The sequence below is a fragment of the Mirounga angustirostris genome, unplaced genomic scaffold (genome assembly GCF_029215605.1).
Source record: "Mirounga angustirostris isolate CCGP_5_RB_7025 unplaced genomic scaffold, mMirAng1.0.hap1 SCAF_14, whole genome shotgun sequence".
NCBI classification, from domain to species: domain Eukaryota; kingdom Metazoa; phylum Chordata; class Mammalia; order Carnivora; family Phocidae; genus Mirounga; species Mirounga angustirostris.
The window spans coordinates 73,231,701-73,259,344 of NW_026991722.1; the positions used below are offsets into that span (position 1 = coordinate 73,231,701).

The 27,644-nt window shown below is 54.5% G+C and overlaps 1 protein-coding gene across 2 annotated transcripts; it reads left to right on the plus strand.

Annotated features, from left to right (window-relative positions):
* On the plus strand, positions 1 to 27,644 carry ABCB9 (ATP binding cassette subfamily B member 9). 2 transcript variants are annotated; one of them, XM_045887769.3, is made up of 12 exons: positions 1 to 160; positions 5,346 to 6,025; positions 10,488 to 10,602; positions 11,148 to 11,278; positions 12,185 to 12,390; positions 14,504 to 14,701; positions 15,940 to 16,068; positions 18,226 to 18,414; positions 18,864 to 19,037; positions 22,237 to 22,396; positions 24,022 to 24,158; positions 26,356 to 27,644. In XM_045887769.3, the coding sequence occupies exons 2-12, from the start codon at positions 5,431 to 5,433 to the stop codon at positions 26,614 to 26,616; spliced, it is 2,295 nt and encodes a 764-aa protein (XP_045743725.1). In that variant the 5' UTR covers positions 1 to 160; positions 5,346 to 5,430; the 3' UTR covers positions 26,617 to 27,644. The 2 variants fall into 2 exon arrangements, with proteins under 2 accessions (XP_045743725.1, XP_064434340.1); XM_064578270.1 differs by lacking the exon at positions 15,940 to 16,068.

Consider the following 27,644-nt stretch of genomic DNA (forward strand, 5'->3'; position numbering starts at 1 on the left):
GGCGCAGCGGGGGTGGGAGGCGGGGAGGAGCGGCGGGAGGAGCGGAGCGAGCGCGGCGCGGGGCGCAGTCGCCAATGAGCTGCGCGGAACCTGCGCCCCTGACGACCGAGCCCTCTGCGCCCCCTCCCCACGACTCACCTGGTGCCAGGTAACGTAACAGGTAAGAGCGCGGCGCCCGGGAACCCCGGACGGGTCGTTCTGTAGCCGGGGTGCCAAGCCGGACACGGGCTGGGGGCGTCTGGGTCCCCCTGCCTCAGAGGTGGAGTAGGCATCACTGTTGAAGGTGGCACCCTTCTGGGAGCCTTCTCGCCTCCGCCCCTGTCCCCAGGCGCCCTCGGCCGCAGGTCCCAGCCCCCCATCCCTGCAGCAGCATCCTTTCCACGCCCGCAGGGCGAATGTTGCTTTTTTTTTTTTTTTAACTCCTCACGCGCCACTGCCTCTTGGAAAATGGTGTGGGCGCCTTTTGGGGAGGATCCTGGGATGGCTGTTCTCCCCCTAGGAACGGATTGGTGCGACTTCCCAGGGCTCCCCACGTTCTACAGCGGCGCCTGCCCACGGATCCTGAGCACCCTGGCTGTGGCAGAAGCCTGGGGGTTCCGACCTGGGCCTGCGGATCTTGGCAGACGTTTCCCCTCGGTCTCCCCCGCTGGTCAGTGGGCTGACGTTCCACACGCATCCCCTTGGCAGTAGGCCTGTGGGTTCCCAGGGGCTCCTCCCTTATTTCTGGGTCTGTGTTAAAACGGGATGCCCCCGTCCCCCACCTGATGTCATTTAGGATAGCTAAGCTGGTCTGACAGGATTTAGTGTCTTCTGCCCTCTGCCCCACCCCCTGGAGATAGGCTGGCCTCCATCCCTGCTTCAGAGGGCAGGTGGCAGGTGACCCGAGGAGGGTAGTAGGAAGGCCACCATAGTTCCCCAGTTTGCCTTTGCCTAGAACCACGAGTTACCTGAAACAACTTTCCCAAGTCTCTGAGAGAGGGCCAGTCCCAGTGTGAGATGTGGTGGGCTGAGCAAGGCTGGAGTCAGGATGGAACAAAGTGGACCCAGCCCAGTCCTGGCGCTATGTCCCGAAACCCCCCAGTGACACCACCCTCCATTGGCCAGTGTTTGCTGAGCAGTGAATGGGCCTTTCCACTGCTGGGCAAATGACAATTTGGGGTGAAAAGTTCACCACGTTAGGAGTGGACCGAACTGCTTGGACCACCTAGGTCCTTGAGGGCCCTTTTGTCGTGGTCCCTGAGTAGCCTGGGCACGTCCCACCCAGAGAGTCAAGTGTTGGGTTTCAGTCCTGCCTTTGCCTATTGTCTGCATGCCACCTAACTTCCCCAGGCCTCCGTTTCCCCATCGGTAAAGTGGGGGTGATTACGTGAGGACCTCCCACAATAGTGGCGAGGATGAACTAGAATGGGAGGTGCCGGGCACTTGGCCCATTGTTTGGCAGTGAGTAGCATGCTGTAAATGGTAGCTGTTACGGTTGTAATAATAATTGTCATTTATTATCTCCTGGGTGCTGCAGACTTTCCTTCCGTGCAGCTGACGGCTGGCAGTGCCCCAACCACCATTTCTACTGAGACTAAAAGCCTTTGGCAGGACCCCCTGTGGGGATGGGGTCACTTGCTAATCCTGTGCCATTCCTTAGCATCTGGGGGCAGGGCGAGTTGCCCCTGTCTTCCCGGGCCATGTCACATCCTGAACAGGGCCTGCTCTGGCCTCTGGCCACCACCTTGTCCTTGTCCCTAAGGCCCCTCTTGTCACCCATGTGCTCACACTTTGCCCTCCAGCTCCACCTGGCTGAGCTCAGCTGCATCCACCAGATCAGGCAGCTGGAGAGCAGGGCTGTGCCTCCAAGCCGCCCGATGGTCCCCATTCTCCCCTCCTCACAGTCTTGACTGGTGGTCTTGTCCCCTTCACCCTCCTGCTCAGGAAATTTTAAAAATAACAGAGTAGCCTGTCCCCACCAAGGGCTGTAACCCGACCCGAGTTGGATTCTGCTCCATCAGAGCCTGGAGTACAAGGACTCAGCCCTTGGGAGTATGGGGCCATGGTGCTATAGCTGCTCTGTCCTCAGTTTGCTGGGTGACTCTAGACAGCCTTCACCCCCTGCTGCTTCTCTGTGCCTCAGTTTCCCCATCCATATAATGTAGTTCAGATAGTCTGTGATGCTGAGTGTGAAACTTTGCTTATACTGGTGAAGATAAACACCCCTTGCTGGTGACTGTCAAATGGGGTTGACATTACCCCAAGCAGAGGGGTGTTGGGAAGGAATGCCCCCAGTGACTGGGAGTGGTAGCAGGAAGAGTGGGCCAGGTCCCTCAGCTGGTGTCTGGCAAATCTGTCTCCTGTCCCACTTCTGTACCCCAGCTCCCTTCCAGGGCCAAGGAACTCCTTGTGCCCACCAAGAGGTGAGCAACAGCCAAGGTGGCTGGCAGGGCCTGGGGGGAAGGCAGTGGCTTGGCCAGGAAGCCTGGTGCGGCGCTGGGCCAGGACCATCCCTCCCTGGGCTCCGACTCACGCTCACCCACTCACTGGCTTCCCGAGGCCTCTGCATTGCAGCAGATAGGAACCTTTGCTGGCAGCCTAGCTGGGGCTTGGGCTGGTGCAAGGGACTGGGCAGGGGGTGACTGTTCCCACCAGCCCTAGCCCTGCTCCCTCGCCTGCCCTTGGTCCCATTCAGCCCTGGCTTCCCTTGGAGGTGCAGCTGCTGACAAGGGCCTTTTCGGGTACTGACTGGAGTCTGCCTGGAAGTGCTGGGCTCTAGGCGGGGCCCAGGCTCAGGGACTGTCACACCCCTCGGTCCTTTCTGCATCTCAGACAGCCCCACCCCCCAGCATCATTAGGGGGTCTTGCCTACCCCTGGAGAGGCTGTTTTGAAGCGTTAGGGCTTTGGAACTCCACGGCCTGGGTTCACATCCCAGCTCTGCCACTTCCTACCTGTATGATCTGGGACAGCTCAGTGAACCTCTCTGTGCCTCAGTTTTCTTGACTGTAAAATGGGGGTAATAGACCCTACCTCACAGGGTCCTTGTGAAAATTCATGTATTTAAATCACACTCATGCATTTAAATCCTTAGACAAACACTCCCTATCAGCACTTGTTATAATGACAAGTGTTTTAGCTTCATAGTTTAGAGCCCAGATTCTGGAGCCAGATAGCTCTGCATTCAAATCCCAGCTCTGCTACTCACCAGCTGTGTGATCTTGCAGAAGTTCATAACTTCTCTGGGCTTCAATTTCTCCATCTGCTAAATGGGGCTGAGGATAGTACAAATCTCACAAGTTGTTGTAAGGATTAAATAAGCAAACACATATAGTGTGTGGCCTATATAAAAGGCCGGGCCTGGGGTTCCTGGCTGGCTTAGTCAGTAGAACGTGTGACTCTTGATCTCAGGGTCGTGAGTTCAAGCCCCATGTTGGATGTGGAGCCTACTTTAAAAATAAAATGAAATTAAATGCTATTTAGAAAAAATTTTAAAAAGTTATATAAAAGACCAGGCCCAGAGGAAGGGTTGTGCTACATAACTGTTTGCTTATATTTATTAGGCACCTGCTATGTGCCAGGCCTGCAGTACAGTGGTTGAGAGTTAGGTGCTAGGATCCTTTACATACTGGCCCAAGTCCTGGCTTGGGCCTTTGTTGGCAGAATGATATGGGGCATATGCTTTTGCCTCTCTGTGCCTCAGTTTCCCCAACTGTATATGGGAATATGGAAGCAACTGCCTCATGGGGTACGTAGGATTTCTGTCACTCCAGAACATGAGCCACTAGCCTTTGGGCACCAGAGCTGTGGGGGAGAGGGTCTCTCGAGCTGACCCCCTTCTCAGTCACTACTCAGAGTGACCCCTCCTGGTGTTCCATGCCTCTCCTTTCCACTTAGGGACTCTAGAACTTTGCACATTTTGCAGATGGGATGACAAAGACCCCAGGAAGAAAAGGGATGGACCCCAGTCAAGAGGTAGCACTCAGAGGTACACCCCCAGCCCAGTCCCCGTCCTGCCCTGGATAGGTCCCACTTCCAAACATTGCCACCAGGCCCCCACATCCTGCAGGATTCCTGCAGCTCCTGGGGTCTCCTAGGCACTGGCTTAGTTCCAAGCGGCCCAGTTGGGGGGGGGGGTGCTTTGAACAAAGCAGACATCAAGCTCCAGAAGGCCAAAAGGGCCTAGGTCAGGGGATGAAGGGCAACCTGGGCTGAAGGAAAATATTCTGGAAACTTCCAGGCAGATGTGAAAGTCCCTGGGTTGCTCTAGGGCCTTTGGCCACCCCACCCCCACCCCGACCCCAGTCTTGGTCTAAGGCCTGATTTGGGGAGGAGAGAAGTAAACAAACACTTATTATGCACCCACTGTATACAGTGGTAACAATCACAGCCAGGCACTGTGCCCAGAACGGATGTTCATGCACTGAACCTCATGCTGTTTTAAAAATGAGGAAACGGGTTCAGAGAAATTAGTAGTAGTGTAATAGTCGTACTAGTACTCGTACTAGTTACTAGTAGTAAAAACAGCGACCATTTATTGCACTCTTTGCTTATCTCGATTGCATCTATAAGGTCCTCCAGGTGCCGGCACCCTCACCTCCCTGACCCCGTGGGGATCCCTCAAGCACGTCGGCACCCTCCTACCCCAGGGCCGCGGCACTGTCTGTTCTACCCGCAGATGCTTTCCCCCCAGATACCCACGCGGTGGACTACCTCACCTCTTTTCAGTCTCGCTCAAGGGTGACCTTCACAGCAAGGTCTTCCCTGGACCCCCTATTTACAACTGCTCTCACCCCCCATTGCCCCCTATTCCCTGTTCCCCATTCTTTTCCCCACAGCCCTTAGCTCTTTTTTAATTAAAATTTTTATTTATTTTGAGAGAGAGCACGAGCAGGAGGAGGGGCAGGGGGAGAGGGAGAAGCAGGCTCTCCTCTGAGCAGGGAGCCCGATGTGGGGCTCAATCCCAGGACCCTGAGGTCATGACCTGAGCCAAAGGCAGACGCTTAACCGACTGAGCCACCCAGGCGCCCCATCAGCCCCTAGCTGTTAACATACTATATCATTTACTTATTGTGTTTGTCTGTCTCTGACATGGGTGTGTCATCTCCACAAAATCAGGGATCTTTGTGTTTGTTCATTGTTAAATCCCAATACAGAGAACAGGGTCTGGCCCACCCAATACCCATTGGTACTCAGGAAACATTCTTTAAATGAATGGGATCCTCACACCAGTCCTGTGAATTCAGTGCTCCCAACATTGCCATCTGACAGATGAGGAGACCAAGGCCCAGAGATTCAAGCCACTTGCTCATAGTCACACAGCCAACAAGTTGCAAACCTGAGCCCCTTGCCCTGTTGCCCCCGATAGGTCTGGCCTCGCCCCCACGGACCATGGCCTTGCCCCCGTGAGCTAGAGCCTGCTCCTCGGCACCTGCCCACCGCCAGCCAGCAGAATGCAGCTGTGGAAGGCGGTGGTGGTGACCCTGGCCTTCATGAGCATGGACGTCGGCATGACCACGGCCATCTACATCCTCAGCCACCTAGACCGCAGCCTGCTGGAGGACATCCGCCACTTCAACGTCTTTGACTCGGTGCTGGACCTCTGGGCAGCCTGCTTGTACCGCAGCTGCCTTCTGCTCGGAGCCACCATCGGCGTGGCCAAGAACAGCGCCCTGGGGCCCCGGCGGCTCCGGGCCTCCTGGACCATCATCGCCCTCGTGTGCCTCTTCGTGGGCATCTACACCATGGTAAAGCTGTTGCTCTTCTCCGAGGTGCGCAAGCCGGTCCGGGACCCGTGGTTCTGGGCCCTCTTCGTGTGGACTTACATCTCGCTCACCGCCTCCTTCGTGCTCTGGTGGTTACTGTCCACGGTGCGGCCGGACGCCAAGGCCCTCGAGCCGGGGGCTGGGGCCGAGGGCTTCCCCGGGGAGCACCGGCCCCCTCGTGAGCAGGCATCTGGGGCCACGCTACAAAAGCTGCTGTCCTATACCAAGCCCGACGTGGCCTTCCTCGTGGCGGCCTCCTTCTTCCTCATCGTGGCGGCTCTGGGTAAGTGAGGAGCCAGGGGGCCTGGCAGGCACCCCAGAAAGCAACTTAGGGGGGTAGATATAACTACCGCGTCCTTCCTCTTCAATCTTTTAACATTTCATTCACGTGGTTCAAACATCAAATTGATGTGAAGAGGCAAATATTGAGAGTTTCACTCCTAATTCTGCCTCTGACTACCCTGATCTCCCTGCCGAGGACTAACTACAGGAACATGTTCCAGAAGCTTCCAAGTGGGTGGGAAACTGCTTTTCTTCATTTCTTGTATATTCTTCCAGGGTTTCCTTCTGGAAACTACAAGCAAAAATGAACCTGTTACTCTCACCACCTCTCACACATTATTTCGTGTCTTGCTTTTACCACTTAACGACGTATTTTAGAAATTTCCAATCAGTACCTCATTCTTTTATTTGGCTGCGTAATAGTCCACTGTGAGGCCATTCCAGAGATTATTTAGTTGGTCTCCTTTTGTTGGCCCGTCAAGTTGTTTCGAGTCTTTTCTCTTAGAGTAAATAACCTAGGTCGTACACATTTCATATAAATGTTGGTGTATTTGTAGGATAAATTCCTGGAAGTGGGATCACTGGGTCAAACAAAGCATTTTTTGTGATGAAGCAGAATATACTAGAGACCGTCAGAATTATGTTGTCTGTGGTAAGAGTAAGTACTGTTTGGTGAAACTTATTTTAGGTACGTGTGCCTACATGTAAGTGTGTCCTGGTTTGTCACATAAAGTGTATTTGTTACTGTGGTTCCGGCCCAAATAGTGTGAAAGTGCTTGCTCAGACAAGGTGGGTGGGAAGGTGACATCTCAAGGTCAAAATTCCATGGGTTCCGGGGGCCACAAGCCCTGGGCATGCATTGCAGTCCTGCTCCTTACCTGGCTGTGTGCTTACAGGCAAGTTATCGGAACTTTCAGAGCCTTGCTTCTGTGAAATGGGGATTGTTAGCATCCCCCATGTTTCATGACGTTGGAAAGCTTGAATAAAACAGGTAGGAGAAGGACAGGTCCGGAGCTTAGTACAATACGCTAAGTACACAGAAATGTTAGCAGTTCTGAGTTGTTACACGTTTAACAGACAGCATCTGGGAGCAGCCCCAAAGCCAGAGTGTTCTCAGAGAGGACAGGCAAGCCCCAGAGCTGACCCCTTTCCTCTCACTATCGACCCTCTGCCCTCTCAGTCTCAAACCCTTGACCTCTGTGTGATTTTATGCAAGTTACTTAACCTCTCGGGGTCTCAGTCTCCTCATCTGTAAAATGGGCATAATAATGGTACCTATCGCAATAGGGGCTTATGAGGTTCAGTAAGTTAATATGAATAAGACACCGCAGATAGCTCCTGGCACCTAGAACACTCCCAGTAGATTTTAGTGGCTGTGAGTACTGGGATGACCCCTTTCCATTTAACCAGATAGTTTCTCCTGCTCATGTTTCAAGGTCCCGATGTCCCCTCCTCCAAGAAGCCCTCTTGAATTATACTGACTGTGATCCTTTATCTGCACCTCAGTTGTAACACTGGTGACATGAAAATCATGCGTCCACTGTCCTGCCCCCCCCTTTGGGCCAGGTCTGACTCACCCCAGGTCCCCCCACAACCTGGTACAGAGGCAGGCTCACAGAATGAATGAACACATGACCATCCTATCTGTGTGAGCAGATGTCACCCACGACCTTGTTTCCCCCACCACCACTGGGGCCCTGTTGTCAGCTGCTGTGTGCTCGGGGAATACAGATGTCCTAAAATACAGCCAAGCAGAGTCTGCCAGCCTGCAGGATGGCGTCGAGGTTAAGGACTTGGACTCGAGATCAGGCCCCCAACTGCACTGATCACCTGAGACAAGGTTACAGAACCTGGCCAAGCCTCAGCTTCTCATCCCAACAGTGGGGTTTTGTTGGGCTCTTGTGAGTTGGGTGAGCTGGAGCGCGGTGCCGGCAAAAGTAAGTACTTCACACAAGTTAGGGACTATGACTACTGATAATTATTCTCAATCAGCAAGCCTCCAGGTGGGGCCAGCTTTTTCTGAAACCTCATGATCTAAAAGAAAAACTGCCCATTGTGAAAAAAGGTTAGTTTTAGTGTGGAGCATCTCCTAGCACATTGAAATTCTTTTATATGGATTTCATAGCAACCCAACTAGAAAACCTTGGGCAAGTACCTTAGCCTTGATTTCCTCATCTGTAAAACAGGAAGACTGGTGATGCCACACCTATGGGATTATTGGGGGGCATTGGAGACTTGGAAAAGATGAGGGAGCAGATATCCAGGGTAACAATGCTCTAGGCAGAGGGAACAGCCCGTGCAAAGGTCCTGAGGCAGGAAGGGGCCTGGTTGTGAAAGGAAAGGCAAAGAGGCCAGTGTAGCTGGAGCAATGTGTGTGTGTGGGGGGGGCGGGTAGGCAGAAAGAGTAGAAGATGAATTCGGGGCAGTAGCAGGTGCCTGGTCATGTAGGGCACCACTGGCCACTGTAAGGGCTTTGATTTTTACCCTGAATGAGGTGGAAGCCTGAGGAGTGACAAGGTCTGACTTGGGTTTCCTAGGGCCCCACTGTGTGCTGTGTGGAGAACAGACTGATGGGGACAAGGGTGGCAGCAGGGAGAACCAGGAGTTGGCTGAGGAAGTCCAAGTGAGGTTGGAGATTTGAACCCAGGTGGGAGCAGTAGGGGCATTGAAAGAGGTTGGATTCTGGAGATACTGTTGACCCTTGAACAACTCTTAACTACGAATAGCCTACTGTTGACTGGAAGTCTTGCTGGTCACATAAACAGGAGATTAGCGCATATTTTGTATGTTCTATGTATTATACACTGTATTCTTACAATAAAGTGAGCCACGGGAAAGACGTTACTAGGAAAAATCATAAGGAAAATACACTTGCAGTCCGGTCCTGCGTTTATGGAAAAAACCCACGTGTAAGTGGACCTGCGCAGTTCAAACCCCCGTTGTTCAAAGGTCAACAATATTTTGAAGGTGGAGCCCCAGGATATGCCAATGGATTGGAGAGTTTCATGTGATTCTTGTGCGGATTCAACAAGAGTTGGCGCCCATGCTTAGCGCAATGCCTGTTACCCAGGAAGGGCTCCGTAAGTGTCTGTTGTGCTTAATATCGTCATCAGTGTTTGCTGGAGTTGAGCTGCTCTTGGAGCTCGCTGATGCCCTTTTCTTTGCTGCGGGTAAACTGAGGCTGAACTTCAACTCAGGTGGACTCCACAGTGTCCGCAGTGAGAAACCCCATCTAACGGAGGACCGTGGGGACTGAGGCCCTCGAGGCTGCCACCTTGTGGTCCCCGTGCCAAGACCAGCAGAGGGCAGCAGAACCCCACAGAAGGCCTCACTGTCTCACACAGAGTTGGCCAGGATTCATTTGCTGACCCTGACTGAGCGCCTACTGTATGCCAGGTTCTGCCCGTGGAAAGAGCCAGTGACAGTGAGGACAGAGCCTGGTCTGACCACCTTCAGTTCCCTGTCCATCATCCCCACAAAATAACAGCAGGCTTTCTGGGTTATTGGGCGGGAAGGGATAGGAAAGAGCCCCCAAATGCGAGGCCAGTTTGGGTTTGAGTTCTGGCCCTTCCTCTTAACTGCCCTGTGCTGTGTGACCTCAGGCAAATCACCCAGCCTCTGACTCTCCTGTTCACCTCTATGAAATGGGGGTGACGTCCCGCTTGCCCCCTCTCCCCACCCCCCACCCCCAGCATTGTTCTGAAGATACAGTAGTATAATGGGTACGAAGTCACATGGCAAACTCTAAAGCACTTCACCAAAAGGGGCTGGGTGGCCATTTCCAGCACTGCTTGGAACCAGAAAATCCACATCTTCTGAGGTTCTAGAATTTGGACTCTGAGCCCTCTGCCGGCGAGAAGGAAGTGAACTTTGGCCGTGTGGCCCGTTGAGCGTCACCTCACCTTCCAGCTTCATTGCCCTCTTCTGTAAAATGGGGTGATAACAGGACCAGCTGCAGAGCCTGCAGAGGGGACGAAGTCCCGTGGCTTTTTTTTTTTTTTTAAGATTTTATTTATTTATTTGAGAGAGAGAGAATGAGAGAGAGAGAGAGAGCATGAGATGGGGGAGCATCAGAGGGAGAAGCAGACTCCCCGCCGAGCAGGGAGCCTGATGCGGGACTCGATCCCGGGACTCCAGGATCATGACCTGAGCCGAAGGCAGTTGCTTAACCAACTGAGCCACCCAGGCGCCCCAGTCCCGTGGTTTCTTATGCTCAGGCCTGGTGCCCGTTATTAACAAGACCGCCCCAGTCTGTATAGATTGAATAACCCATGTTTCCTGTGTTCCTGGTCTCTGAAAAGAGGGGGCCTGAAGCAGTACGGGCCCCCACCCCACCTCCCACCATGGTGAGAAGCAGAAGTTTGCCAGGAGAGAAAACCCCATCAGAGGAGTGAGTGGGACACGTGGTGTGCGGGCTCCCCCCGGCTGCAGATGCCCCCTGAGCCCACCTTGTCTCCTGGCAGGAGAGACCTTCCTTCCCTACTACACCGGCCGGGCCATTGACGGCATCGTCATCCAGAAGAGCATGGAGCAGTTCAGCACGGCGGTCATTGTCATGTGCTTGCTGGCCATCGGCAGGTAGCCGGCTCCCACCCCCACGCCCCCCTCCTCCAGGCCTGCAGCATGGGAGGGAGGTCAGGGAGGCCCGGGAGATGCCCCTGGTGAGCCTGTCACTCAGCCGGTCATCGTGGTAACCAACAACCAAACTGGCTTAGAACCCGTATCCATTCGATTGAGCCCTGCCCTCAAGTCATACCCTCTTGTCCCTAAAATTGGCTTCAGGCCTCAGGGTTCCCCTTTTACCTTCCCTGGCTACTCTCCAAACGGGAAACCAGGGACAGCCTGCTGTTCTGGAAGGAAGAGGGGTCTGGCTGGCAGCACTGGGTCCCTCGTCCCTGGTAAACACAACCCCTCTCTGCTCTCATCTTGGGGACTCCAGTTGGGGAACAAGGGAGACTGCGTGGTGGTGCCAGCCCTGGAAAGGGGCTCGAGCTTGGGTCCCTCCCTGTGTCTGCCCTGCAGGGGGCCCACACCTGCCAGCCGCGGGAGGGGGCAGCCGGGTTATGGCTGTTGGTTGTTGCAAGGACGTTGTGCTATATATAACATCTCTTATCTGCAATTAGCTCATTTGCCGCAGGTATTCGGGGCGGCATTTTTACCCTCATATTTGCCAGACTGAACATTCGCCTTCGAAACCGTCTCTTCCGCTCACTGGTGTCCCAGGAGATGAGCTTCTTTGACGAGAATCGCACAGGTTGGTCCTCCCACGGCCTGGGGTGACCTCTGGTGGGGGGGCCCAGCCGGGGGGGGGGCCAGCCAGGGGGGCGCTTGTCTCACGTCGGGGGATTCAATGGCTGGCTTTTCCTGCTATCCTGTTCAGGATAGAAACGCCCCAGGAGGCCCTGCCTGAGGCCGGGAAGCTGGCCTGCTGGCTGAGGTTTTGGTATGAGCTGTGGCCACTGTAGGAGGACCCTGGCCAGGCCAGCTGAGATTCCTGCAGGAGCCAAGGCCTTGCTTTCCACTGCTGTTTGGGAACCACAAAGGCCAGGACTATCCAAGCCTGTGGCCTGAGAGGCTCAGCTCCAAGGGGGTGTGAGGCGTAGGGTCCAGGGCAGTACAGTGTCAGGCCAAGATCCCAGCTCTGAGACAGACCGGCCTGGGGCCCAGCCCTGGTTCCACCATTCGCTAACTTAGCCCCTCTGAGCCTCTGTTTTCTCCTCTCGAAAATGGGAACAATAGTAGGAGCTACCGTGGGGGAGTCGTGAAACTCTTAGCCCGGCCAAGTGCTGAAAGTTTCTCCTCCCCACAGCCCAGAAGATTGTTTCTCTCTGAGGGAAGAGGGGAGTTATCCCCTCTGCCAGTGACAGGGAGGAGAGATGGCTTTGGTTCCGGCGCAGTCAGGGACGGGCCGTGTGGGACCAGCTTCCCTCTCTGGGCCTCAGCTGCCTCCCGCGTACGGTGGGATGTGACGTCACGAGATGCTAGTGACGAGGGCTGGGCTCAGAGCAGCCCTCGAGGGCCGTCTGCTCTTCTCTCCCCTCCCCACCCAGAAGGGAGGGGAGGCCCGAGCTCCGTGGTGCCTCTCGGAAGCCCCTTTGTGTCTCCTGCCCGCCCCAGTGGCCCCATTGCCACAGTGGGAACTGAACTGCCTGTGTTCCAGGGGACCTCATCTCCCGCCTCACCTCGGACACCACCATGGTCAGTGACTTGGTCTCCCAGAACATCAACATCTTCCTGCGGAACACGGTCAAGGTCACGGGTGTGGTGGTCTTCATGTTCAGTCTCTCATGGCAGCTGTCCTTGGTCACCTTCATGGGTTTCCCCATCATCATGATGGTATCCGACATCTACGGCAAGTACTACAAGGTAGGCCCCGCCGGGTCCCTGCTGGGGTCTGCGCAGCGCTCCGGAGGGGGGGAGGAGCCTCACCAGGCGCTCGGGGGCGCCCCCCATCCACCTGTGCACTGGGTCATTCAGGGGATCCTTATGAAGCACCTCCTATTTCCAGGCACCAGGATCCATCAGTGAAACCGAAAAGCTTCTGCCCTCAAGGGGCTCATGTTCTAGTGGAAGAGGCAGACGATAGGTAACAGCAATAATAGCGCCAGTATAGAGTATGATGAGAGGTAGTGAGTGCTCGGGAGGAAAATAAAGTGAGAGAGAGAGATGGGGAGCGTGGCGGGTGGCTGCCACTTTAAATCGGTCCTTCTGAGAAGGTGACAGTTGAGCCAGGAGGTGGAAATCTCTGGCAAGCACGTTCCAAGCAGAAGGCAGAACCAGTGCACAGGCCTCGAGGTGGAAATGTGCCCGGTGTGTTTGAGGAGCCTCAGGGAGGCCGGTGGTGCCAGAGCGGGGGTGAGGGGACGTGAGAGGGAATGAGGGCAGGGAGGTGACGAGGGTCAGGCCTTTGCAAGAACTCTGGTTTACACTGAGTGCAGAGTTTGCTCTCTTTCTGTAAAGTGTTGATGTGGGGGTGGCTCAGGCCCCAGGAGCGAGGCCCTCGCCCACGATGCAGCTGTGGGCAGGCTGCGGTCCCCTATGGCCACTCCTGGGCGCTGCCCCTGCCGGGAGGGCTGGCCTGACGAGCTAGACCCCAGCCTCCCCCTCCCCCTGCTCCCCACCTTGGTGGGTGCTCCTGAGCCGTAAGTGACTGAGGCTGGGTTTAGACAGGTGCAGGCGGCTCCTTCCCCAGTGACCAGGCCTGAGGGGACAGGGGTCCCCCTGAGCAGGAGAGACCGGCTCAGTTAGAACCTTTGGTGGCCGTGGCCCAAGGCCAGCCCCAAAATGCATCCATTCCCCACAACCATTGTGGTGCCTTCTGGCAGAGCCCACCACCCAGGAGGACCCTCTTCCCCATGATTCTGGCCACGGGCCTCTGTTTTCCTCCCGGAGTAGAAAGAGTAAATATATAAGTTGGAGCCATTTCCCTTCCTCTGCTCCCCACCCCACCCTTCCTGCCTTCCGGCCAGCCCCTTCCAGGGCAGGAAACCCTGGAGCTTCCCCTATCAGCCCCCTGCACACCTCAGGCCCTATCGGTTGGGCGGGGCCTCAAGGAAGCTCTCCAGGTCTCCTGCTGGTACCTGAATGTGTTGAATGCAGCCACTGAGTCATCCCCACAAGCCACACACACCCTGCCCACGGTCAGACATGACTCAGGACACAGAATGGCTCCACCTGAGTTACCAGAACATGCTGCATGCTTCCGATGGCCTCAGCGAGACTTGAAGGTCATGGGACGTGCCCATGCATGATCCTGGCCTGGCCTCCCTGGCAACCTTCCTTGATGGTTTGAGAATCTGAGCATGTTAACTATTGCAAGGCATGAACAGCTCTGCCCAGGGGCCACTTCCAGAATGCTGGTGGGCAGCAGCCTGGTGGTCCGCCACTTGGGACGACTTCTCAGCCATCTATACCCAGTCATACACACACAGTGCAGCCAGATTCAGAGCCCTCCACCACCATCTAGAACTTGGCTAGGAGTTCTGGAATCTCTGTGCCAGTCCTCAGGCTCTACCATAATTTAATGTATTTTGATAATGTAAATGACACCCCCTTAATACATGGTGTTTCTTGCATAGTGTACAACCTGAACAACCATCTGGGGCATCCCTGTCTTATACCAGCACAGGATCAGGTGTTGAGGCTCCGTTTCTGAGAGGATTACCAAATACTGTGTTTGTGAATAACCACCTTTAAGTAGTGGAGATGACTTCATGATCAGTCCCCCATCCCTCAGGAGCTGGAACCTCAGGAGCTCACCCCAAGAACCCAGCTAGAGTCTATTCTCTAAGTCTGTCAAATGAAGCTAGAAAGCCGTGGGGAAAAATGGGGAGCTCGGTCTTGTCCTTTTGTCCTTGGACTCCGTGCATAGAGCTGGCGCTAACTAAGGGTAGAAAACCCGGAGAGGCCGAGGGGCCGTTAGATGGTGAGACTGTCTGTTTTGGGGTCTCTTCCTTCTTGTCCCCGCTCCTGCCCACAGAGGCTCTCCAAAGAGGTCCAGAATGCCCTGGCAAGGGCCAGCAGCACAGCCGAGGAGACCATCAGTGCCATGAAGACGGTGCGGAGCTTTGCCAACGAGGAGGAGGAGGCGGGGGTATACTCGCGGAAGCTGCAGCAGGTGTATAAGCTGAACAGGAAGGAGGCCGCAGCCTACACGTACTACGTCTGGGGCAGCGGGGTATGTGCCCCCGGCCCGGGCAGGTCTGACTGTCGGGGGGCAGGATGCAAAGATGGGGGGATTCCTTGACCAGGACGCGAGCCTTGGTCCCTCCGTGTCAGTGTCAGGCTGGTTGCATTTGACTTTACTCTGTCCCACCTTTCTGCTTGTCTGCGGAGAAATCTTTCTGGAAAAGAATTCACCCTTCCAGTGAATGTCCTCATGGGCACCTCCTCTTTCCCTCTCACCTGGGCATGGGCTGGCTGGGGAAACATCCTTGCCCCGGAAGGGAGTCACCCCGAGGCCAGCAGGACCCAGCCTAGGCCACTGTCTGGCCGGCCCTATGTCACAACCACACACACCCCATTGGAGTGTCTAGCTCACTCCCTGTGGGTGAATCACAGCCCCTCCTGGAGAATGGGGAGCACTTGGAGCCTGTTGCTGTCTGTTGGCCACGTCTGGGAGGTGGGCACATCAGGGCATAGCTGGGGTAGGTATGAGAAGGGTTTGGAGTTTAGGGGGAAGAAGGAGTGGTGATCTACCAGGGGACCAGGGGACAGGACAGGCCACCCCTCAAAAGTACCCAGCCAGAGAGGAGAAGGGGCCCGAAACCCAGCTCAGCTAGCCAAGCCTCTCAGCAATCTGCCCACCTGCGTGAGTGTCTTTTGTCCCTGGCACAAAGGCACCGTGGTCTAACCATCGATCTAGGTCTAACCCGGCCAGGGGCTTGGGGTGGGGAGAGGCGGTAGGAGGCCAGGGTGCCCTGGACACAGCCCCTCCTTCATGGAACCCCTGGTGGGGACAGGAAACAGACCCATCGTCCTGCCCTGCCTGGCTTGCTGTGTGACCTTAGCCAGTGGACTGAATCTCCCCGAGCCATGCTCTTTCCAGTGAGGAGGAGGACTAACAGCTCCCTCCTGGCCTGGCTGAGCACTGGGGGCTTTCTGGGTATGTGCCAGGGCCTCATAAAGAAAGCCTTGTTCTCCGCCAGGCCCACGGCTCCCTCCAGCTGGGGGCCTTTGCGGGGAAGAAGTCCAGGGCCGGGGAGCAGGAGGGCATGAGTGACAGCCGGGCACCAGCATTTGGGAGGACATCCCTGCCTGGCTGGAGTTTCAGTCTGTGGCCGGGCGAGCACAGCCCACAGCTGCTTGCACCACCCCCTGCAGCCTGGGGGTGGGGGGTGGGGAATGGGGGGCGTACCAGGGTCTGAGCCAAGGCCCCTGTGACCCAGGTCCCCCTGCCCTTCCCTCTGCCCCCAGCTCACGCTGCTGGTAGTCCAGGTCAGTATCCTCTACTACGGGGGCCACCTCGTCATCTCGGGACAGATGACCAGCGGCAACCTCATCTCCTTCATTATCTACGAGTTTGTCCTGGGAGACTGTATGGAGGTGAGGGGCTGGCTTGGGGAGGGGTTCTGGGGGACCTGGAGGGCTGGGGAAGAGGGATGTAAAGGGGGGAAATACTCTGGGGTCTGACGGATGGGGTATTTCTTTCTAAGTAGGTGGGGGAGAGAACATCATACCAACGATGACAGTAACATTACCAAGTGGCCACCGCAGCTCCATTTACTGAGCAGAGTGACAGGGACAAGGATGTTTCGGGAAAGGCCCCAAAGAGCACCGTGAGGGGTCTCAGTACTATGCTACCTCCCATTTCTCTGAGGCTCAGAGAGGTTAAGGGACTTGCCCACCATGTTGGTGGGGGAACCGGGTTCAAAGCCAGACGGGTCTGACTTTGAGGCAGGGAGCTGGGGTGTTCCTGCCCGAGCCGCCCTCCGCCGCTGCTTGAGGCTGCGTCGAGTGGGGGCCTTAACTCCCTGGCACTGCGATGGGCCTCCGGGTCCTCCAGTGATAGAGCTGGGGGTGTGCCTGGGGGGAGGGGGTGTTAGCGCTCCGCATCGGCCAGAGCCACGGCAGCCTGTCATTTGACGCTGCAGTTCTGCCTCGGGGAGCCCCAGCCGCAGAGACACCCACTCCAGTGGGCAGAGGTGTGTGCGCGCTCCGCGGAGCGTTGCTTCACATGGTGTAAAGTCCAAGTGTCGTCCAGTGCCGGGGTCAGGGATTGGGCCAACATGGCCCATCCGTGTTCCAGAAGCAGGACGTCTGCGCGATAGAAACTAGGCAGCAGCTACAGATATAAGGCAGATCTGTGGGTACCAGCGTGCAAGGGACCCTGAGATGCGCCACGAAACAATGGGAAGCATCTAATTCCAGTGGCGTGGTTTTTAAATCTCAAAATTATTTATCACGTATGTGCATGTGCTTGTAAATGCACAGAGGAAGGACTGGGAATATACGGTACGCGGATTCCTGGGGCCACCTGTGGGAGGAGGTGTGAGGGGCACTGCTCCATGGTGCTCGTATCTTAACATCAGTGATAATGTCTTGATATTAATGATAACAGTCCTAGCTGCGCTGGATTCCCCAGCCAGGCCCCTGGGTCATAGCATGCAAGGGCCTGAACTCAGGAGTCGGCTGTGCCTGGGTTCAAGGCCTGGCTCTGCCACGTCCCAGCTGTGTGAGCTGGGGGAAGAGACTTGAGCTCTCTGTGCCTCAGTTTCCTCATCAGCAAAAAACGAGATAATGTTAGAACCTACCCCATAACATATGCAAAGTGCTCAGCAAAATGAGTCGTCATTATCACTCACATTTATGTTGTATGTGTTTTTACCCAAGGAGAATGGATAGCGTGAATTAAGGGCCGTGTTTTTTGGTGTTTTTTTTTTAAGATTTTATTCATTTATTTGACAGAGAGAGACACGGCGAGAGAGGGAACACAAGCAGGGGGAGTGGGAGAGGGAGAAGCAGGCTTCCTGCTGAGCAGCGAGCCCAACGCGGGGCTCGATCCCAGGACCCTGGGATCATGACCTGAGCCGAAGGCAGACGCTTAACGACTGAGCCACCCAGGCGCCCCAAGGGCCGTTTTTAAAACCGAAATTTAAAAATGCTGTGGCAGCCGAGAGAGGAATTCCGTTCAGAATTCCTGTTCTGCCACATTCTGGCTGGTTCGTTTGACTACCCTGCCCTTCCGTTTCCTCCGCTGGGGGGTGGTAACACCCACCGGGCAGGATGGTGGTGAGCTTTAGCTATACTGACCACGAGGCGCTGGGCTCCTAATGTGTTCCCACGAATGGCTCAGTATTGTTGTTGGGGTTTTTTTAAAGATTTTATTTATTTATTTGACAGAGAGAGAGATAGCGAGAGCAGGAACACAAGCAGGGGGAGTGGGAGAGGGAGAAGCAGGCTTCCCGCGGAGCAGGGAGCCCGATGCGGGGCTCGATCCCAGGACGCTGGGATCATGACCTGAGCTGAAAGCAGACGCTTAATGACTGAGCCCCCCCAGGCGCCCCTTGCTACTCTCCTTTTGTCAGTGTTGTCATTATCTGCTTTACTACTGGGGGGCCCCGGCAGTGTCCTGCACCCCCCCCCCCAGAATGGTTGCTGTGTCCCTGCTCTCTCTGCACCCCCTTCATCTCTCTGGCCACCATGGGGGTCCCAGCACTGGGGTGTCACTGGGCCAAGAACTTGTGTCTCCTCTCCCCGCAGTCCGTGGGCTCTGTCTATAGCGGCCTGATGCAGGGAGTGGGGGCCGCTGAGAAGGTGTTTGAGTTCATTGACCGGCAGCCAACCATGGTGCATGATGGGAACTTGGCCCCTGACCGCCTGGAGGGCCGGGTGGACTTTGAGAACGTGACCTTCACCTACCGCACTCGGCCCCACACCCAAGTCCTACAGGTAAGAGGGGTCCCCTAGGCCCGCCCACATCATCCCTTCCCTCACAGTGTAGCCAGGATCACGTAAGGCAGAGTCCTTGTCCTCGTGGAGTTTGGCTGGAGTCAGGGAAGGCAGATCATTAACAGAGCATTCCAGATACTAAGTGCTAGGAAGGCAGTAAATCAGGGTGGTGTGAAAGGGGTAGCTCATAGGGGTGGTGTTAACAGTCAAGGAGGGCTTCTCAGAGGAGAGGACATTGGAGCTGGGTCCTGAACAAGGAGAGGAGGCACCCAGGCCGTGGAAATGAGCATCCAAGTCCTGCCAAATCCTAGAAAGGAGAGCATTCCAAGGACTGGCAGTGCCCAACCAAGGCAAGGGAGCATGGGTGGGCTGGGAAGGGTGCCCGCCAGTGTCCGAGGCCAGAGCATCTGAGCCAGCGGCCCCACACGGAGTCCACCTGTTTCTTGCAGAATGTCTCCTTCAGCCTGTCCCCAGGAAAGGTGACCGCACTCGTGGGACCCTCGGGCAGTGGGAAGAGTTCCTGCGTCAACATCCTGGAGAACTTCTACCCCCTGGAAGGGGGCTGCGTGCTGCTGGACGGGAAGCCCATTGGCGCCTATGACCACAAGTACCTGCACCGTGTGGTACGTGAATGGGCCTCTGTTGTCCTCCTGTGCACTTTGTCCAACCTTCACCCTCGTGAGCAATAACGCAGGTGCAGAGAAGTGATATAGGTAAAAACAGGCTCAGAGAGTTGCACCTGCACACCAGCACTCAGGTCAAGAAACAGAACATTCCAGCACTCCTCCACCCCGTGTGTCCCTTCTCTTCCGCCCAGAGGCTGCATCTCCCTGACTTTGATGATCTTCTCTTTCTTTCCCTCAGTTTTACCATCGCTTTGTGCCTCCCCGAACAGCAGAGCTGTGTTTTGCCTAGTTTTGAACTTTATCTGGCTGGAATCACAGAGCTTGTGTTCAGATGGGTCTTGCTTCTTCCGCTCAGCCTTATTTGTGAGACATCCACGTTGAGGCTGTGGTCGTAGTTCATTCATTTTCGTTGCTGGGTGATAATCTACTGTGTAAACATGTCATAATCTATGCATTCTGCTCTTGATGGAGACTTGGGTTGTTTCCTGTTTTTACCATTACCAGTACTGACATAGACAATTTTGTCCACATTTTCTGGTGCACACGGGTACGTATGTTCTCCCAGAGTGGACATATATGCCGGACTTTAGTAGCTACTGTCACTAGGGTGGTCGTACCACTTTACATTCCCACTAGCAGTGGGTGAGAGTTCCAGTTGCTCCACATTTAAGTCGTCTCTAGTACTCAAAAGAGGCTTATTCATGACCATACAGTTTTTGGTAATCATTTCAGGAAGGGATCCTCAACACCTGATCCTGTGCTAGCATAAGAACAGGGATGCCCTGGGGGGCACCTGGATGGCTCAGTCGTTAAGCGTCTGCCTTTGGCTCAGGTTATGATCCCAGGGTCCTGGGATCGAGCCCCGCATCGGGCTCCCTGCTTAGCGGGGAGCCTGCTTCTCTCTCCCCCACTCCCCCTGCTTGTGTTCCCTCTCTCGCTGTGTCTCTCTCTGTCAAATAAATGAATAAAAATTTTTAAATATTTAAAAAAAAAAGAACAGGGATGCCCTGGATGGTTGTTCAGGTTGTACATATAACAAGAAAAACCAACTATCAAGAAGGCACCATTTCCATCATCAACATACGTTAAATTACAGGAGAGCCTGAGGGTTGGCACAGAGATTCCAGAACTCCTAGCCAAGTTCTAGATGGTGGCAGAGGCCACACATTGTGATATATGCCTACCCATCTGCATATAACCAGGTGTAGATGGCTGAGCAGTGACCCCAGGTATGTGATGAGAACGCTGCTGCCCAGCAGAGTTCTGGAAATGGCCTTTAGGCAGAGCTATTCAGGCTTTGCAATAGCTAATATGCTCAGACATGTAATATTTTTAGACAGTTAATATCCTCAGTGCTGATCTTTTGCCAGCTGCTGAGTGCATACGTAGAGGTAGTTCACAGAGGTCTTCCGCATTTTCCTGATGACCAAATATATCAAGTACTTTAACATACGGTTCAGTACTTGGATTTCCTCTTTTGTGACTACCTTCTCTTTAGTTCAAATTAAAAGTTTTAATTTTCATAAGCCCCAAACAGTAAAATGCAACAATCTAACCACATTCCCATATATTCAGAGAATTTTGTAATTACGACATGAGAGCTCCCCTCCATCTCACCTTTTAAATTCCACTCCATGGAGGTTAACTGGTGTTAGCAATTTAGTAAATATCCTTTCCAACCTGTTTCCTATCTTTATATAAATATATTGATAAGTGAAGGTACATATATAAGTTTTTTGCTTTTTTGTTTTTTTTAAAGAGAGAGAGAAAGATAGACAGAGGGAGAGAATCCCAAGCAGGCTCCACGCCCAGCACAGAGGCTGACGCGGGGCTCGATCTTATGACCCTGAGATCATGACCTGAGCCAAAATCAAGAGCGAGATGCTTAAACGACTGAGCCACCCAGGCACCCCTACATATATGTTTTTTTTAACAAAAACAGAATCATGGTGTTTGTGTGTGTGTGTGTGTGTGTGCATATTTGATTTAGTGGATACACTGTGATTATTAGTCAAGCCCCAATTTATGAAACTGATTTTTTTTCTATTTACAATGTTGCAGTGATATCTTCCATAATATTTTTGTAGGCTACATTCCTAAAACTGGGATCATGGGACAAGCTTCTTTAAATTATTCTCTCTGGGGGCGCCTGGGTGGCTCAGTCATTAAGCGTCTGCCTTCGGCTCAGGTCTTGGTCCCAGGGTCCTGGGATCGAGCCCCACATCCAGCTCCCTGCTCTGCGGGAAGCCTGCTTCTCCCTCTCCCACTCCCCCTGCTTGTGTTCCCTCTCTTGCTGTGTCTCTTTGTCAAATAAATGAATAAAATCTTTTAAAAAAAATAAGTTATTCTCGGGCACCTGGGTGGCTCAGTCGTTAAGCGTCTGCCTTCGGCTCAGGTCATGATCTCAGGGTCCTGGGATCGAGTCCCCAGGAAGCCTGCTTCTCGCTCTCCCACTCCCCCTGCTTGTGTTCCTGCTCTCGCTCTCTCTCTCTCTCTGTTAAATAAATTTTTTTTTTTTTTAAAGATTTTATTTATTTGCGAGAGAGAGAATGAGAGAGAGCATGAGAGGGAGGAGGGTCAGAGGGAGAAGCAGACTCCCTGCTCAGCAGGGAGCCCGATGTGGGACTCGATCCCGGGACTCCAGGATCATGACCTGAGCCGAAGGCAGTTGCTTAACCAACTGAGCCACCCAGGCGCCCTCTGTTAAATAAATTTAAAAAAACTTAAAAAAAAAAATAAGTTATTCTCTCTGGAGGGAGGGGACACCAGGGAGGCCCTTATGGCCTGGGGGCTGCTGTGGCCTCTTGTCTTCTGGTGTGGACAGACTGACTCACATTCTACATTCTCTTTCTCTCTCTCCACCCCCCACCCACCCCCGTTCCCGCTGCCGCCCCAGGACAGGGGCAGACAGCAAGCTCTCTTAGAGGTCAGGGAACTTGGCTTAGCCCAGAGCGGCCAGCTTAGCTGGCCCCAGATTTTTGGTCAGGGGAAGCTGAGGGCTTGTGCAGAAAGTGGACTCTGTTGTTTTTGAAGGAGAGAGGCAGCTGACGTTATTATAGCAGCCCAGCGCAGGCCCTGCTCAGATTTCAGACCCAAGACCCCTGGCGTCAGGCGGGCCTGGGGCTGGCGAGGTTCCCGGTGACAGCTGGACGGATGCATGCCCGGCCTCTCATGCCCCATCCTGTCTCCCACACAGATCTCCCTGGTGAGCCAGGAGCCAGTGCTCTTCGCCCGCTCCATCACAGACAACATCTCCTACGGCCTGCCCACCGTGCCCTTCGAGATGGTGGTGGAGGCCGCACAGAAGGCGAACGCCCACGGCTTCATCATGGAGCTCCAGGACGGCTACAACACAGGTACATGGCCCGGGAGCGGTGGCACCACCCCGCCCGAAGGTCCGCCCTCGGGGATGGGACCCTCCGAGAGAAGCATAACTCTCTGCCAGTCGCTCTTTACTATTTCAGGTGAAACTCACTTGACATTTAGTACCTTTACAGTACTAGGTAACCAACCACCTCTATTTAGTTTTAAAACATTATTATTATCTGTTATTTTTTTTTAGAGAGAGAAGGCACGAGCGTAGGGGAGAGGGGCAGAGGGAGAGGAAGAAACAGGCTCCCCGCTGAGCAGGGAGCCCGATGCGGGTCTCAATCCCAGGACCCTGGGATCATGATCTGAGCCGAAGGCAGATGCTTAACCGACTGAGCCACCCAGGCGCCCCAGAGAGAGAATCTTAAGCAGGTTCCACCCAGCAAGCCCAGTGCAGAGCCCAACAAGGGGCTCAATCCCACGACCCTGAGATGGTGACTTGAGCCAAAATCAAGAGTTGGTCGCTTAACTGACTGAGCCACCCAGGCACCCCAAAACATTATTATTCTTAAATTATATATATATATATATCAGGTTAATTATAGTTGCTTAATTTTATATTAATAACTCAATAATATAATAAATTTAACAATATACTGATTTATGTTATATATTTTGTTATATTTAACATACTTTAAAATTTTAACTCTTGTGAAGGGGCTGTTCACATGGTTCAAAACTAAAAATACATGTGAAATGATATACAATGAGGGGTTTTACTCCATCCGTTTCTCTACCCCTGTTTCCTCCTGGCCCACCAAAACTTCTTTTGTTAGCTTCTTACATGTCCTTTGGGAGCTTCTTCATGCAAATAGGAATGTATATTTTTATTTCCTCCTGACCTTTTACAGAAAAAAAACAGCAACCTCTATTCTGCACCTAGCTTTTTTTTTTTTTTTAACCTAACGCAGTATCTTAGTGACCATTCCACATTGTCACTTAAAGAGCTCCCTTGATCCTTTTCTTAAACAGTTGCATAGTATTCCAGGGTAACGGGCTTTATGATCATTTGTTTAAATCATTCATTCAGTTTCCTGCTGATGGACGCTTGAGTAGATCTCTTGTTTTGAGTTGCAGTATTAGTAATGTGAGTCGTGCACGACACATGCCTTTGCCAATGTAGGTCGGAAGGTCAGTTGTGGGGACAAGTCACAGAGGTGGGGATGCTGGTGCTAGGGTTGTGCACTTGTGACCCATAGACTTGCACAGCACAAAATGATAGACACAGAGGTAGGTGCCCTGCAGCCGGAGGGATCACCCCCCCCATGTGCTTGCCCCCGGAAGGTGGGGGAGCGCCTGTCTCCCCACAGCCACGCCAGGACGGTGTATTATCAGACATCGGGATTTTTGCCAAATGAATAGGTAAAAGGGGGTATCTTAGTACCAATTGAATGTAGTTATTGATTTGCATGAACAGGGAAGGAGAGCATCCTTTTGTGAGTTTGGGAGCTGTTGGTTGTCCCAGCCAGTGGCCCTTTGAACCACACCTTTTCCTAGAGAGCATAGCTCCTGCAGCAACAGGGAAAGGAAGAGGAGGGGGTCTTCTCTCTCTACCCTAAGGCTGCCCCAGCCTCACCCTCCGCTCACTTGCCCTGGCCCCTTTGTCGTGCAGAGACTGGGGAGAAGGGTGCCCAGCTGTCGGGCGGCCAGAAGCAGCGGGTGGCCATGGCTCGGGCTCTGGTGCGGAACCCACCCGTCCTCATCCTGGACGAAGCCACCAGCGCTCTGGACGCAGAGAGCGAGTACCTGGTGAGTTGCGGGCTGGTGGGGTGACACCAGAGTATGGGGCAGGCGCCAGGAAGGGCTTGGAGACACCATGGGGGCTCTCCCAGGCCGTCAGCTTCCAGACTGCGGTGTTCAGGGCTGAAGGCGGGGAGCCAGGGGAGAGGGGACCCAGGGCGGAAGGTCTAGCCAGCCGGCTCTTGGCAGAGCTGAAACCATGTGATGCGGGTTTGGAGTCGAGGCCCTGCCCTCAGCTCATCATGGGAGTCAGGGTTGTCTGCTCCCTGAGCCCCCTTTCCAAGGTAAAGAGCGTCCAATGGTGTATTTGTCACTGACTAGCTACCTTGGCCCCTCCGTGGGTCGAATCATTGACTACACAGGTATTCATTGAGCTCGTCCCGGCCGCCAGGCTGCAGTGCGGGCCGACCAGACAAAGGCCTGCCCCTGCAGCGTTTCCAGTCCAGGGGGAGACACGTCACAAACAAGGAGACAAGCCTGAGTTCAACCTGTGGCCTACGGCACGCAGAAAATGAAACCGTCATTTGAGAGAGAGATTGAGACAGGTCACCCCTGTCAGAGAGAAACACAGCCAGACACTGACGCTGGAAAAACAGATTTTATTCAGTAGCGAGTGACAGTAGGGGAAAGAGCGGGACTGCCTTCTGCTTTGTGCAGAGGGGACAGTGGTGACAGGCGTTAAAGGAGAATGAAGGCATAGGGAGTGGACTCACGGGAAAGCCAGTGGTTGGTCAGTGTGGATGTGATTAGGAGCCGTGTCTGCTGGCTGCCAGCCGTGGGCCGGAATTCTGTCCTCCCGTAGAGCCTCGAGACCCAGGCCTGCCCTCCCTGATGATTACATTTCAAAAATGGCCTTCAGGTCCTTGAGAAAGACGCTCTTGACTTGTAGGAGATTCACATATATATATATATATATATATATATATATATCGAAGGGACAGAGAAAGGATTTACAATTATAAGCCCTTTTTATTAAATGCTCTAAGAAAGGGAGGTCAGGGGCCTACCGTCACGTGTTGGCTAGAACAGTCAATTCTCCTGGCAGCGCTGAGCATTTAGGGGGGCTGGGTCATCCCCGAGACACGGCCTTACACTGCCGGAGCCCTGCTGGAGTGTGCCCGTCTCCCCGATGGAAGCGGGGTCTTCAGGTGCCATTTGAGCTGAGACCCAAGAGGAGAGGAGCCAGCTGAGCATCCAAGGAGGAGAGGGCAGCAGGTGCAAAGGCCCAGAGCAAATTCACAGACAAGCCCAAAGGTCAGCATGTCAGGCTGGTGGGAGTCTGACAAGGTAAGATGAGGACAGAGTCGTAGACACAGCCTCCTCACGCCCTAGTTATAGAGTTTGGAATTTTTTTTTTTAATTAATGGAATTTTTTTTTTTTTTGAAGAAAAGTTTCAGGTTTAAAGAAAATTGAGCCAAAAGTGCAGAGAGTTCCCATATATCTCCTTTTCACCCCACAGTTTCTCCTGTTATTACCATCTTGTCGTGGTGCATCTGTTACAATTGAATCTGTGCAATCTGTTCCTAACTGAAGTCCCTGGTTTACATTAGGGGTCACTCTTTGTGTTGTGCACTCTTGTCTGTGACAAGTGCAGAATGTCAGGTGGAGTCTGGATTTTATTCTTGTTTGGGACACGAAGCTGTTGGGGGGCTCAAAGCAGGAATTCAACAAGAACTGATGGAAATGTTAAATCCACGCCGGCAGTGGGAGGGGGTGGGGCGGGCAGGTTGCAGGCATTCGGATGAGAAGTAACAGGGGTAGCGGTAGGAGAATGGAAAGAACTAGATGAACTGGGCAGAGATGCACCTGCAGGATTCGCGCATGAGTTGGATTTGGACAATGAGCGAAGGATGAGGAGTTGAGGGCCGTGGCCTCGTGGGCTTGAGCTTTGGGGCTGACGGTGGGACCATGAGGCAAGGCGGTTCGCGAGCGGAAGGAGCAGGAAGAGCAGAGGTGACCAGGTTAGGGGGTTAGGGTTCACCTGTCCCTCGCCATGCACCTCCCCCGTCCCGGGCCCTGAGCTCCGTCCCCTGTGAACCGAGCCCCCGGAAGCCCGCCGTGTGCGAGCCCTGAATGAGGAACTGAGGCTCAGGGAGGTGAAAGCCTCGCTGTGATGTGGTGGGTGTGGGAGCCGAGCCAGGCCCAGCGCGGTTGTGGGTGGCTGGGGGCAGCGCCCGCACGAGCCGCCCCCTCGTGTCTCCCCAGATCCAGCAGGCCATCCACGGCAACCTGCAGAAGCACACGGTGCTCATCATCGCGCACCGCCTGAGCACGGTGGAGCGCGCCCACCTCATCGTGGTGCTGGACAAGGGCCGCGTGGTGCAGCAGGGCACGCACCAGCAGCTCCTGGCCCAGGGCGGCCTCTACGCCAAGCTGGTGCAGCGGCAGATGCTGGGGCTCGAGCCCGCCGCGGACTACTCGGCCGGCCACAGGGAGCCGCCGGGCAGTGGCGGTCACAAGGCCTGACCGCGGGCCCGGCCTCTCACGGTGGGGCCGAGGCCGCGGCGCCCGCCTGGCAGATGTACCCATGGGGGTCCCCCCCACACCCGCTGCCCTCTGAGCCCAGGCCCACAGCGCTGGAGGGCAACCTGCCGTGTCCCGCGTGTCACTGCTTCCTGCATCGTGCCCCTGCTTCCCGCCCCGTCCTCCGGGCCACCACCAGCCCCCCGCCCCCCTTCCCCGCTGCCACGAGCCGCCGCCTCCAGTAGGGCAGTGGAGACGCCACTGGTCTCTCCAGCTGGCCTCCCAAGGCTCCTAAGAGAAGGTAGAGCTACCTTTTTAAACCAAGATCTTACCAGGTTTTTTACTGCTTGGTTCGATGGGCCCCAGTCAACTCCCAGATTTCAAAAACTTTTTTTTTTTTAATTGGGAGTAATGATGGGCAAGGTCACTGAGATGCTCTAGAAACTTCTGAGCCAGGAGTAAACGATCCTTCCTAATAGCCTAGGGGATGCCAGGGGAGAACTAGGCCTCTACCCTTTGCCCCTCGAGAGAAGGGGCTTTCCTGTCCCAGAAGGGGGACACAGAGGAGGGGACTTCCTCTCTCCTCCCAGCTTCGTGAGTCAGGCCAAGGGTCGGCAGGGAGAGTGGAAAGCGCCCGTCTGCCCGTGGTCCCTGCTGCCCTGCCAAATCTAAGCCAGTCTCACTGTGAACCACTACTAACCTTAACTGGGGGAGTGAGGGGCTGGCCAGGCCTGGCAGAGCCTCAGGGTGTCCCCAGCCCTGCACCCAGCTTGAGCCCCTCAGGCCCGCCTTCATCCCCTGCTCCCATCACCCCCCCTCCAGCCGGCAGCCCCCCCCTCCCCACATCCACCCCTGCCGCTCTGCTCTTCGGAGGCCCGGAAGCCCTTCAGATGTTGGATGTTTGAGAGACACATTCTCTTCCCTGTCTGGTGGACAGGACGGCGGCAAAGCTCAGGCCCTGGCTTTGCAGGGGGGTGGGGTGGGAGGGGCATTGCAAGATGTTGGAAGAACCCGGTCAATAAAGTGTACTA